This window comes from Typopeltis vanoorti, chromosome 12 (genome assembly GCF_054136105.1).
Source record: "Typopeltis vanoorti isolate ZY-2024b chromosome 12, IOZ_Tvanoo_1.0, whole genome shotgun sequence".
In the NCBI taxonomy this organism is placed as follows: Eukaryota; Metazoa; Arthropoda; class Arachnida; order Uropygi; family Thelyphonidae; genus Typopeltis; species Typopeltis vanoorti.
In genome coordinates, this window is record NC_143560.1 from 29,386,095 (window position 1) to 29,401,190 (window position 15,096).

General features: G+C 37.6%; 1 protein-coding gene across 1 annotated transcript in view; it reads right to left on the reverse strand.

Annotated features, from left to right (window-relative positions):
• LOC150100654 (protein O-glucosyltransferase 1-like) overlaps window positions 1-14,566 on the reverse strand; it is a 128,145-nt gene extending 113,579 nt beyond the window's left edge. The window contains exon 1 of the mRNA XM_090401777.1: window positions 14,418-14,566. Coding sequence (XP_090257903.1) covers window positions 14,418-14,553 — 136 coding nt within the window. The 5' untranslated portion in view covers window positions 14,554-14,566. The remainder of the gene's footprint in view (window positions 1-14,417) is intronic.
• Window positions 14,567-15,096: the final 530 nt, after the last annotated feature.

The following is a 15,096-nucleotide window of genomic DNA, read 5'->3' on the forward strand; positions in this document are numbered from 1 at the left end:
TTGAGAGAATGTAAATTGCAAAGCCTTGTGAAGAGGAGAAGGGGGGGGGGATATGATCGAGACATATAAATTAATCAGGGGTTGTTATCATGTTGCACTTATTGCTAAAGTGTTATTTATGATACGTTATGTCTCCTCTCAGGATAAAGGATGGGGAAATAAATGTCACCTTTCAGAGTGTATAATGAATAGAAGTGAGCTGGACAGTATCTTTAGTGGGATGTTTCTATAGAACAGGGATCACAGAGGAAGACAATTAAAGGCAAACAGCATATTATTATTTAAAGTAATAAACTAACACTTTGGTTTAGTTCCACTGAATGCTGTGTTTTGTAGATAATGCATGGCTTGCAAGACTAGTTTGACAGATTGACTTAAAAGTCTCTTTCCATTCAGTTCGCAAACTTAATACCTTCCATATGTCTCTTAAAGATAAATATCTTCCTCTTCTTATCATGGAGTTCACAGAATCCTCTGCTCTCTGTTTATGTTGTTATGGACAGACTGGTCATTCTGCATAAATTTGTCTTGAAAAACATCAGGAATATTTCACTTAAAGAATGCAAGAAATCCAGTTTAGCAAGCCATGCATTATCTACAAAACACAGGATTCAGTGAAACAAAACCAAAGTGTTAGACAAGGTTATTTTCTTCTGGAAAGACTGTACAAAGAAAACTGTAAAACACACATTCACAACCCAAACCAGAACATAAACAGTTGCCTAAAACTTTTTTCGATTCTGTATTACTCAGTATTTTAGCACAAGAATTACATAAATGACACATTTTTAAACAACTGCAAAATGTGTGAAAAATATCCCATCCCAATAATTCATTACCATGTCATGCTCGCTAGCTTAAATGAGCATAGTAATTTGATTTTATAAACTTGATTTATATTATTTGGTAGTTAATCTTGTTGCTATAGTCTACTATGCAGTATTAGTATTGTTTCTAGACCTCCATGGAGTCATAAGACCTATGTAAGAATCCAACCTCTGTACAGACTACAATACTTATCATAGCTCATCTTGAACACATTCAGCATTGCTGCACTCACTGCCCATTATAAAATTTTCTACTCATTTACTAGCTTACACACACACACAAAAAAATGCACTTCTTTATTCACATAACCCTCACCCAGTTTCCAAGGATGAACCCTGATTTTTGCCTACAGACACTCCTCACTAAATTATATGACATTACCTTCTCCCATATGACAAGCTCTGCAGGGCATATTTCCTCAATCTGCTTTCATTCAGATGACCAAATCATTTCTTTAGATTTCACTGTGACACTTATCAATGCTGATACTACTCAACAGCGTCCTTTGCATCATGCCGAGAACTTTCTGAGTAATCTTTACAACTTTTGTACTGCCCCCCCCCCTGCATTTCAACTCCTTATGTCAATACCCATCCCTAAAATCCACTACTTCTGAGAAGTTCCACCAATTTTGTTTCAATGACTTACGTTCTCCTCTGGGCAAAGTACATAACTTCACATTTTGACAATAAATTGACATTCCCCCATTTAACCTGCCAAAACACCAACAGCGCCTTACCTTTCTGCCATTACTCTCACCAAATACCACCATGTGCAAACAACTGAATATTTCTTCTCTCAAGCCATAAAGTATATCATCAATTATATTTATTAATTATTATTATTAATATATGATACCTCCAGAGTCCAAAGACTCATTGAGGGAGGGCACCTACTCTACAGTTTGTCTCCACCACTCAATCAACCAACTACAACGAACCGCAACTACCGTCGTCATCTACACCAACAACCACCCACAACCACCACTAGTATTTTCACAGACAATCAAAAACATCTATGCTTTGGAAGAATTCGAACCCGCAGCCTTTTGGCTGGAGAGTGAACATGCTAACCACTCGGCCAACCAGGCCAGCATATTTCAGGGCGTATAGTTGCCATAATAATAACATAAACAACAGTAACACCAGAACAGAACTCAGTGGTATACTACTCTTTCAAGATATCCACTCTCCACACACACACACACACACAACTCGCTGGCATCTATCAAACCAATTACTGTTTATCTAGGCCACCAACAGACACACCATCCAAACCAATGACATCTCAATTTCAACAGTACAGGTGATATTTTGCAAAATGTAGACAAATACAGGGTGTTCGGGATAAATTTGACATATTTATAATTAATTATATTTTTCCGTAAGTTACATGTATTAACACACACTTCTCTTCATTTAAAAGTTTGGACCCTTCTTCATTCATATACAAGATGTCAGAAAGGATGGATAGCTGGAACCCACCTGAATCATGGAAGAGAATAACTTGTATCATGATGATTCGTGCCCGCCATCAAAATAAGGATATTACAACTGCTGCCCAATGCTCCCTGAATACAGTTAAAACAATCAGGCATGAACTAGAGACTTGCAATGGTGACTACGAGGATGTAGCAAGAAGAAAGATCCCTAGCAGACGATCTGATTGCGTTCGTACAGCAGAATTCCTCGCAAATCTGCAGGAACAGGTGTTGAAGAACCCTGGCATTGGAATTCGGGCTTTGTTCGTGGAGTTGCTAACTGTAGTCAAGCCCTGGATAACAAGGGTAGCCAATGGTAGGCCGTATGTATGGCAGCAGGATTCGGCCCCTTGCCACACCTCTGGGAAAAGTCAAAAATGGTTGTCTGAAAATTTCTACGACTTCACCAGTCCAAATGTTTGGCCTCCAAACTCCCCAGACCTTAACCCCATGGATTATTTTGTATGGGGCACAGTTGAAAAAGACACCAATCGCACTTCCAGTAATACAAAAGCCCAGTTAATGGATAAAATTAAAACAGTTTTTGCGGCCCTTCCCAGGGAGACTGTAGCATCAGCTTGTTCGAGGTTCCGAAGCAGAATTGAAGCTGTGATCGATGCTAATGGTGGTTATTTTGAGTAAATCTTGTTGATAGTATTGTAATTAACTCTGCCTGTAATGTTTTTTTGTCAATTCATTAAATTTAATAGATACAAAGAAGATTTTCTTTTTCCTTACGAAACTGTCAAATTTATCCCGAACACCCTGTATATGTAAAAGCATCTCCTCCAATATAATACAGCTATCACATTATTATAAAATGTAATTAGGTTACTGAAACAAAACATCTCGTGTTAACAAACCTGTGTTCTTCCCCAAAAAAAGATAGTTAACCACTATTGCCTTGGATGCGTCTTCCCTTAAGCAGTGGTGTCATTTTATTTTCCTTACATTCGTTACGGAGTGCTGACCCACCAAGTTAAAAATTACTATTAGCAACTTTGCATCTTCCCTTAATATATGTATACAATGTGATATTATTATTATTATGGGTGACTCCAAGGAGTCCTTAGACTCATCAAGGGAGGCCCTAAACATCATGTCCACACGCTATTCGACATTCTCACAGTATCTATCATACCTTGCCTTGAACTCATTCACTGTCATAGCACCCACAACAGACTCTGGCAGCTTATTTCACTCATTTATCACTCTAAAAGTAAAGATAGGCAGAAAAGAGGAGATATGATTGAGACATTCAAATTGCTGAAGGGTTTCTATAGGATTAATTCAGGGGATATTTTTAAGATTAGGACTGGCGGTGGGACTAGGGTACATCTAAGGAAGCTGGGCAAGAGTGTGGTTAGTAAGGGTGTTAACCCTTACTAACCACACTCTTGCCCAGCTTCCATAGATGTCCCCTAGTCCCTACTAATCTCAAAAATATCCCCTGAATTAATCCTATAGAAACCCTTCAGCAATTTGAATGTCTCAATCATATCTCCTCTTTTCTGCCTATCAACAAATTTCTGCAACCCACAAATCTTCAACCTGTTCTCATAAGGTTCATTCAATAGACCTGCTGTCATCTTGGTCACTCGCCTCTGGATCCTCTCAACCTCCACCCCATCAAGAAGAAACCTAGATGACCAAATCTGGACACAGTAGTCGAGATGAGGTCTTATCGGTACAGAGAAACAATAACTTGCTTATCTCTGCTCATCAAAGTATTCTTCAGCAACCAAGTGATTTGATGAGCTATTTAGCCACTTTTGCAATGTACCCCCCCCCTAAACTTCATCTCCCTATCCACCAACACTCCCAAGTCCCTGGCCTCATCAATCTCCTGGAGTACAGTTCCACAAATGTGGTATACTGCTGCTAATCTTTTCACCCCAAAATGCATAACCTTACATTTTGTCACATTAAATTGACATCCATTCTCCTTAGCCCAGACCTCCAATCTATCCAAATCATCCTCCAAGATTTTGACATCTTCTACATTCACTATTGCCCTTCGTGTGTAGAGGCTTAAGTGCTGTGAGGACATCATGTTGGAGGCTTAATGGATTTTTTACAACAATCAAAAAGAATTAAAATAGAATTTAATACTTCCTATATTTCGTCCTAGTCACTAGGACATCTACGGGGATTACAAAAACAATTAATGTAACATGCACACACAAATCTTACAATACTAAGCCCAAGCACGTGGGTGACAATAAAGTCCTATCTATGTGGAGCGACCTCTAAGGGCGGTAGTAGGTGGCCTGGAATGTAAGGTGGGACCTCTGGTGATGAGTGTTTCCCAAATCTTCGGAAGCTTAATGCAACCGTATTTATTAAGATTTGGTTGGTTTCTGAGAGCTGCTGCTTCTAAGAAAAGTCTCTCTTTCTTGAATTTGCTGTGGTGGAGCATGGTGGTTTTCTTCCATGATACTCTGTGGGTGGTGTCCAAAACATGGTCAGCCAAGCCTGAATGGTCACAGTTATGTTTACATATGTAAGACTTGTGTTCCTCCAGGTGGATGGATGCTGATCTGCCTGTCTGTCCAAAGTACGCCAGCTTACAGGAACAGGGTACTTTGTAAACTCCAGGCAGCGAGAAAGGAGGGAGTTGGTCTTTCGTAGAACGGATAAGGATAGCAAGTTTGCGGTAGGGCTTATATGCTGTGTGTAGGTTGTACTTTTTTAGTATCTTGGCTATTTTATCAGATGTGCCACGGATGTAGGGTATGGTGATGGCATTTTTAAAATCTTGTTGACGAGAAGGACAGGGAATGGGGGAGGAACTGATTATTTTTTTGATACTGTGTTCGCTGTAGCCATTGGAGAGGAAAGTGTTGTGTACGTGGTTAAGTTCAGTAGTAAGGGGGCTTCCACTGGAACAAAGATTGTGGGCTCTCTTAGTAAGAGTTTTGATGATGCCATATTGTTGTGAGGGGTGGTGGTGGGAGAGTTTGTGAATGTATCTGCCTGTGTGTGTGTGGGTTTTCTGTATACAGTGAAGGCAAGTGTATCATTAGGCAGGAGTGTGACTAAGGTGTCTAGGAAGGGTAAACAGTTGTTCTTTTCCTTTTCCATAGTAAACTGGATTCTTGGATGTAGGCTATTAAGATGACTGAGGAAGGAGTCTAATGTGTCTGGGCCATGAGGCCAAATAGAGAACACATCATCTACATATCTTAGCCAGATAGAGATAGAAGGTTTGAGTGGGGCTGAGTCTATGGCTCGTTTTTTGAAATCTTCCATATAGAAATTGGTAAGGGGGGTGAGAGGGGGGGAACCCATGGCGGTTCCCTCTATCTGCTTTGTAGATTTTGTTCTTCCAAGAGAAATACCCATGTCAGAGGGAAAAACGTTTTCTAAGAGAGATAAGGTGTCATAAATACGGTTGCATTAAGCTTCCGAAGATTTTGGAAACACTCATCACCAGGGGTCCCACCTTAAATTCCAGGCCACCTACTACCGCCCTTAGAGGGCGCTCCACCTAGATAGGACTTTATTGTCACCCACGTGGTTGGGCTTAGTATTGTAAGATTTGTGTGTGCATGTTACATTAATTGTTTTTGTAATCACCGTAGATGTCCTAGTGACTAGGACGAAATATAGGAAATATTAAATTCTATTTTAATTCTTTTTGATTGTTGTAAAAAATCCATTAAGCCTCCAACATGATTCACTATTGCCCTACCCAACTTTGCATCATCAGCGAACAAATGAACTGTTCCTCTTAGATCATTCCCTATATTGTTAATGAAGAAATTAAACAGCAGTGGTCCAAGAACAGAATTCTGCAGCACACCACTAGTCACAGGCCGTCTTTTGGACTCTACTCCTGAATAAACTATTCTCTGATATCTCTCCATCAACTACCCTCCTATCCATCTCACCAGCCCTTTATCCATTCCCATATGTTGCAGTTTACAGATTAGAATTCCATGTGGTATCCTGTCAAAGGCCTTAGCCAGGTCCAGCAGTATCACTGTAAACCCATTACCCTTATCCAGTTCAGCCATCACCGTGTTATAAAACATGAGCAAGTTACTGAGGCATGATCTACCCTTCACAAAGCCATGCTGTCCCCCATACAGTATCTCATTTTCATCAATCCATTCCTGTATTTTTCCCCTTGACTACTTTCTCCAAGACCTTGACAACGACTCCTGATATGCTAATCGGTCGGTAATTTGCAACAGTAGTCTTGGATCCTCCTTTATGCAGTGGAACTATTTTCCCCCTCTTTCCACACCTTCGGGACTAAACCAGACCCGAGACTCAGATTAAACAACATGGTGAAGGGCAGTGATAATTCTTTAGCCGCTTCACGTAAGACCCGTGCCGGTATACCATCCAATCCCACAGATGTATTCACATTAAGGTTCTGTAATAGACTATTCACCTCCACTTCATTCACCACAATTCCCGTATAAAGTAATGGTTCCTTCATTCTTTCAATGTCACCACCTGGATGATATACTCTTGCAAAATGCTCACTCAGTAATTCCACTATATCGACTGATTCAGTGACCTCTTTGCCATTGGCATTCCTTAAAATCATTCTGGCGTGTACAGTTTTTCTTTTACTTGCAGCATATTGAAAGAACTATTTGGGATTCTCTTTAGCTTGCATAGCTAGTTTCCTTTCATAATCCGCTTTTGCTTTTCTTACCACACTCGTTACCCTTCTGGCCTGCGCTATACAGCATTCGTGTGCCTGCAGGTCACCTTTCTCTTTAAATTCCCTCCACAGTTGTTTCTTTTTTTGCAGCTCAAGCTTAATGGTGTATACAATCATCCATAACCTCCTGAAAATACCTCCTTTCACTATCCTGCAATAAATCTCATTCAGCTACCCAGAACTCTTACCATGAAGTTTATTTAAAACTGCAAATACTTCATATATTCATGAACTGCCAGTCTCTTCTCTTCCTTTCAAACTGCATTCAATTTTCTTCTGCTAATCACATATTTGTAGAATTCTGTTTTGCTACTTCAGCAACAACTTCCTTCCTGCACATGCAACATATAATTCTCACAAACCTAATGAGTACTTTCCACTTTAATATTCTCTTTCTCCACAGCTCTTAGATTATTATTATTTTTTTTTTTGGTAACCTTCATGGAGTCAACAGACTCATTATGGGAGGTCCACTCAACCAGAAACATGTCTATCATAATGAGCTTTGAAGTTATTTACACTACCTGCATTCCACTAACAAACAACTCTATGCAAAAAAATCTACTCCTCACACCCTTCACCACATCTTTATACAACTTCCAGGGATAGCCTCTCATGCTTCTCATCTTAATATCCACTCTTTTTATAATTCGTTTTGTATTAATCTGATAAAATCTCTTAACTTGAAGGCCTCTATCATATCTCCTCTTTCTCTCCTATCCACTACCCTCTGTAATCTACATTCCCTCAAATGCTCTTCATAACCAACACTCCAGATTCCTGATATCTCTTTAGCCATTCATCACTGAACTCTCTCTCTAGTGTTTCCATATCCCAATGAAAACCAGTTGACCAAATCTGAGTACAACAGTTCATATGTGGTCTGACCAATGCTTTATATAGAGGCAGCACCACCACCTTATCCCTACATATCAATGCACTTTTTATCATAGCATCGAATGTGCAGTCTGCAACATATGCGATGTGTGCCCTCAGAACTTCAGTCCACTGCCTACCATCACTCCAAGATTCTGAATCTCATCCACTTTCTGAAGTACAGCTCCACTACAGTACAGTACATAGCCTTATATTGCTGTATACTTTGCATTTATTAATATTAAAACTGCAACCCCACTCATTTGTCCAAGCTAAAAGTATATTCAAATCTTTCTGTAGAGAATTAATATAAGCACTACTCCTGATAATTCTACCTAAATTTGCATCATCAGCAAACATTTGAAGATCTGCAGTCAATTCCACATGAAATTTCATTAACAAATAAGTTAAACAACAGGGTCTCTGATCCATCTAACCAATATATCTATGCCCATCTTCTGCAGCTTGTACACCAATTTATATCTATCAAATGCTTTTGCAAAGTCCAAGAATATCACTGTATATGATTTTCCCTTATCCAACAGATTTGTGACCTTATCATAAAACAGAAGCAGATTGCTAAAATAAGACCTGCCCTTCACAAACTCATGCTGACCTTTGCCTTCTTTTCACTCTTTAGGAACCTTCCCCAATGCACATAATTTCATGATTCATTTATTTCACTCCCCACTCCATGCATCCTTCTTTAGGAAGGGTGTATATGACACTGCTATCAATAATGAATCTCAAACTAAGTCCAGGCACTGTTAATTTCAGCTGATCATACCATGGAATATCATCCATCTGTTTACTGAATATATGCCCTCCTGTTCTGTAGTTCTACACATTTCTTGTCTGTCAATACGTATTCTCTTACATTATTATAGAGGCAAAACATGTTTCTGGAAGGAGAAACATTGTCACCACTTCCATAAGAAAGTGACTAATCACCCATCAGTTGAAAAGCCCTTACAAATGTTCCTTATGTGTCTAAATAGAATGTGATCCCAAGACTTATGAAGCAAAGGGATGCTCTCACTATTAACTCTATTAAGTGCTCTGGAATAAGTGTTCTTCAAGATATTATTAGTCAGAGTACCCCATGAAGACAAAATGACCTGGCATGGGAGGTTCAAATGTTAGGTTATTTTGGATTTACTGTCAAATCAACTTAAGCTATGCAGTCATTGTTTTACGTGTGTAAACTGCATGTGTTCTTATGGACTGTTTTTCTGTTTTGCATGATGAACCAAAATTTATAGTAAGGAAAATTCTGCCACCTCCATGTGAGACCAGCTAACTCAGAAATTCAAGCATAGTTCTTGTCATACGTACAATTCATCCACACTCACTTACATTCTTTGGCAATGCATTTTACACAAAAAAACTACTTTCTCTTCATGATACTTTTACCTGATTGTTACCTTCCTCTGAATCTTTTCCAAGTGTCCATACCTTTCATAAATCTCGTGAGAGGGTGTGCACAGAGAAGTTCAGGTATATTCTAATTAATGCAATATTATACAAAGAAACAACATCCCTGACCCTGTTTGTCAACATCCTTCTAACCATTTCTGCAATATAGCTTCTGAATTTTACTATCACTCTAAAACCTCTTCAGAGGATGGAAATGAAATGTGATTTCATTTCTCATTTCAGGCAGTGAAAATGATTGAGAGGATTCAGACTTTGACAGTTTTCTTTTTAATGGCAAATAAGTGCTATGTGCAGGATGAAGGCAATGATTGGGAAAAACTATTACTGACATTTTTCTTTAAGAGTTAAAAGTTGTAGTTGAATGCTATTCAGAGGAAGATGGAATAAAAAAGGAAAGAAGAAGTGAATCTGATATGTGTAGATGATTATGAACCTTGGAAGTAGCTTGGGATGAGGAACTAGGAAAGAAGGGAGAGAAATGATTGTGAAGACTAATTAAAGAATATATGAAAAGGAAATAACCAACTGCTAATCTGGTTGACTAAGTAGGCAGGGTTTCTGCACACCATTCCAAAAGGCTGTGGATTTTATGCCACTGTGACATGGATGTTTCTAAATGCCATTAACTGACATGTGAGTTACTGACTACTTACTGAAGGCCAAAAATGAGTGACTTGAAAATGTATCACACAACCTAACCCTTAGACCAACCACAGCAGAAATGCAAGATATATTTTAAAAAAAAAACTACTAAGAATTAGGAGGATAAACATTGGAAGAGAAATTATGTAAGAATTGTGATAAACATTCTATGCTTTATAGTAAAAAGTAACGAAGAGTTGCTTTGAAGTGCAAGCAAAAAAAAAATCCCCTTCTTCCTCCTATTTATGCCATATAATGAGATGATATTATTGAAAGATGACTGAGATGAAGATGGTGATTAAAGACTCCTGCATGAAATGCAGCCTTTGATTAAAAAGAACAACTTCCCATTCCTGATCTTTAATCACCATGAGGATGGTGATTAAAGACCCCTGCATGAAATGCAGCCTTTGATTAAAAAGAACAATTTCCCATTGATGTGAGAAGAGGTTATTCCAAAGAGAGAAGGTGGATGAATGAACAGAAATAAAATTTGTTTGGCAAGTCTGGAGATGCAATGCAAAAAAGTGGTGACTGGTCACTGTTATGTATCTTCATTTACCCAATTATGATGAAACAGCAGTCATGGAAAAATCTGTAGAACTGCATACTAAACATCAAAACAGAAAGCCTAGTTTCTTGATGAGGAGCAATACAGGGTGATATTTTGCACTAGGATCAGCAGATAGTTATCATAAGATGAGAATATATCTGACTATATATATGAATATTATCAAAAAGAGCAAGTGGAGGTGTTTTGCAAGGAATATAGCAGTACTTACTTTAATCACCAATGTTAACAAGATTATCAAATGTAATTATTGCAGGTTACAAGCAAAATAACTTCTTTATCTAAAATTTCACATACAAAACTAAGTATTTCATTAAATTGCAGCATTATACAGCAGATTTGGAATCATTGCTGAGGCAAGACCACTACTGGAGTATATTGTTTAATTACTGCATATGTTCTCTTGCTAATGTCCATCTCACTCACTCACACACACACACACACACAGAGAGAGAGAGAGACAAAATGCCACCTTCAGTTATAGTTCAGCTTTAGCTGAAAAGGTCCTTTAAATCATCCTAGATGATTTTAAAAAATTATCTTCAGACTCTCAGTAAAACCACTCTGCATACAGTGTGTTTCAATTAAAAAGAATTAGTCAGTTGAAAAACTGGTGGTATAGTATAGGCTTTTTTTTTTTTTTTTTTTTGTTATTCTTCAAAAAAGCCTGTGTAGCTCAGTGGAAGTGACGCTTGTGTCCTCTGCACTTGGTCGCTCGAAGTTAGACTTAAGTTCGAGTCTAGTCGCCGACTAGAGGAACTTTTTCTAAGCCTGTCTTCGACTGATTCCCGAGTTAGTCGATCTCTGGCACGGGGAAGAGGGTTTTCCCTCCTGGAAACTCAGTTTTTTTTATCCCGTAAACTCAAGAAAATAGAACGTAGTACCCACATTATTTCAGACAGTAACATATCTTGTTAGGGTTAGGTACCAAGAGATGGCAGCACTTGTTTGTCAGCCTCTTCATCGGTGACTGCTATAATTAGTGATGGACATAGGCCAGCTATTTCTGATTGGCTACTCGTGAAGATTGAATTGCCCACTCAGTCTCCAAAAGCTAGATAAGATATAAAGGCCTCACCTACTCCCTATAAGGGAATAAAAGGCGTTAGCTGATTTATTTTATCCTTCAAAAGTGACAAACTGGCATGAAGAACACCTGCAGTTATTGTTCTTATCACATCAGTTGTTTTGGTATATCTGTAAATAAAAAAAAAATTGGTAATCGCTTGCTTTAGGACTTTTAGATCTCCTTTTCTGTTAGCCAGTTTAAGATTTCTCTCCTCCATATCATTATCTATAATTTGCTATAAGAGGCATGTCAGATCGTGTTTGGTTAGTCAGCGTGTTGTTTGTGTTACAGTGTACACAGGTCAGATGAACAACTTCTATGATCTTAGTTGGAGCAGTGAGCTGCTTGATTGTTGGGCTGAACAAGATGGTGATTGGAATTTGACAACAATCCTGGAAAATAATCAGGAAATTGAAGTTTTTGTCCCTACTGCATCTAGAGGTGGAGCATGTTTATGTCCTTACAAATTGGAAATATCTTAATTACAATCATTGTAAAGAACCTGATGGCTGGTGAGCAGAGCGAGTGTGCTGAGCACAAGTTGAATACAAGTGAATGAGGGCAAGGGGATGAAGAAAAAGTTGGTGTAAAATAAAGCACAAATGTGTTGATAAGATCAATGCATCTGCTCTAATGAAATCTCATACAGTAGCAGAAAAAACAAACAAGCAAAAAAACGAATCAACCAATATGTGTGTGCTAATATAGTACATAATCCAAACAGAGACATGGGATGGAAAGTCCAAATAATTACTGATCATCTGAAAAATATAAATTTTATATATCACTTGAGATATATAAAATTTATATAAGATATATATTTACATTTTTGTAAATATATGAAGAGGATATCTTAGCAAAATGTGCAAAAAGAAATAAGAAAAGTCATCTTACTTTGTATGGATATAATAGATCCTGGTAAAAAGTTTTTTTTTTCTTCAAAATTTTATTTATTTATTTTTTAATGTGTCTACTACCCATAAAAAGCTGTAAACCATGGGTGAGTTATTTAGATAAGGTGTTTACTCACTTTAAAATGCAGTTTTCAGGGTTTAAATAGCATTCATGAAATTACTGAGGGGGGTGCGTAAGAACTGTATCATTAAGTAAATGTCAAATTCATTACCTGTCTGCATTTGTTATCATTATCCTTTCTGGAATGTAACCTTGGTGGGTAGTACATGTTATTTTAGCATTCTTAGTCTTTGTGCTTTCTTATGCTTCTATGCTTTGGGTATAAGGATTTTAATTATTCTTTATATATATAATTTTATATTTTTTACATGGCCTAGGAACTCTGTTCTAGAGATCAAACAGAATTTTTGAGCCGCTTCAGGTTTCCAGTAAGCAGGAAAACTGTGTCATACTAGGCAATGAAATCTCCCAACTGAAAGCCATCACAGACATCCGTTGCTAGATTTGAACCTGTAGCCTGTTGGTTGGAGAGCAAATATATTAACCACTGGGCCAACCAGGCCAACTTATTACCAAGGTTGTTTTGATTGTTCCTCATATAAGCATACAGAACTTTTCTGAAAAATCTTGATTCACTTGCTATGATTTTTCATGTTCTATTGTTGCGTTGGCATTGGTGTAGATGATGATGGTAGTTTGGGTTCGTTATTGTTGGTGGATTTGAGTGGCAGAGACGGAGAGTTGTGGAGTAGGTTCCCTCCCTCGATGAGATTTAAACTCCCTGGAGGTGTCACGTAATAATAATAATAATTATTATCTCTGTAGTGCAGCATTTAGAAAAAGATCGTGTTTTGGTTAGTTGGTAAGACCAGGATTCATATATTTCTATTTTTTTCTCAAAATTCATCATCTAGGATGATTTTTAAGAAAAAGTTAAAATTCACCAATTAAAAAAAAAAGCCTATACCACCAGTTTTTCAAGTGATTAATTATTTTTAATTTAGAAACAGCTTCTGCCACTGTATGCAAAGTGGTTCTACTGAGAGTCTGAATATATTAAGACCAATCACCATTATTGGATAAGCTCGCTGAGTGGAAGTAATCTCCTGTATCCAGTTTCTTTGTGTGAATTTACATCCTTCTGTGGGTCGAAGGTTTAGGATGTTTGTGAATGTTGTTAAATAGTACTGAAATTTCATCACCGTCTAGTCACCATCTTGAAGTGTTTCAAAAATTCCAAGATGGATCTCATGGGTAGAACTTCTGGCTTATATTAGTACCCATCCGTGGTACTAATGTACTATATCCATACTGCCTTTGCTTAGTAAGATTCAGTCAGATAAAAAAGTTTTTTTTTTTCATCTGAATATGTTTATATGAATGTGTTTATAGAGAAACTTGGCAGTTCAAGAGAAGTCTTATCAACTCAAGAAGCTACACAAACACATCCCAATGAACATTTTTACAAGTATTCTTGTCTTACACAAGATTTGAACTGGCATCCTTTACAGTAAACAAGCAGTGGTTCTTACCACTACGGTATTTGTTTCTGAAATACTGACGGTAATTTATTTCGCATAAAATTGCATAAATACCATGAGTCACGTTGTTCTGCCTAATTTAGTTTCCATATATGTTGTTGGAGTTTATTATATTACTTCCTAAATACATGAAAGGAGGGGGGGGTGAAATTGCGAAAGAAATCTCGAAAGGGCAGGTCAAGAATCATGCGTATTACAAACATCTAAATATTACTATAAGTAAATCTCGGTTCGATCTGAATATCTGAACTAGACATATTTTAAAAATGGGTACGTGTCACACAATGCAGTAAACACTGAATTCGCAATAAAGCACAAAACTCGAAAACCAAAACAGCAAAATGGAGACCCATAAAAGAAAAACAAATACGAGACACCTTTCTTATACTTGTCTTTAGGATTAATTTCTCCACACTTTTCATGTTCCCCACAGTGGCTGGCATCGCTAGAATATGAAAGATAAAACACAATTAAAATAGTCGTAAAAGAGTAATCGATACGAATTCCCGCCATTTCAGAGCAACAAAGTCAACTTAAGACAAGAGGGAATTCCCTAACGCAGAATGCCCCTGGTTTCGCCAGTTCATTATTATTAAGTCTAAAATATACCAAATAACATTAGGCGAAGAAAAATCATAGAAAGCTCCCAGAAAATTTAACTTCATTACGATATAACATCCTTGGTAGGAAATTACTGTACAAGTAATTTTAATAAATATTTTTCCTTTTAGACTAGGATTAAATTGGAGGGCAGGAGATACAAATCACATGGTCAAAGTGGAAAGAATTAACTTTTTGCAGGTGATAAATAAGTTATTTATTTTATAATAAATTTAGTTTAGTCCTTTATCCAAGTGTGAGCAAACAAAGTTTACGCCTGAAAATATCTTCAGGACTGGGGTAAGGTAGTACAACACCGGGAAACTCGTAGCAAAGGTGGACCAAGCTAACATCACTCCTATTATTTATTTTAGCGTCAGTTTTCATACAATCTGGTCACTTCCAAACCTCGTTGAGTTTTGGGAATGAAGCCTTCTCCTAGAAGTGGTAGGATCA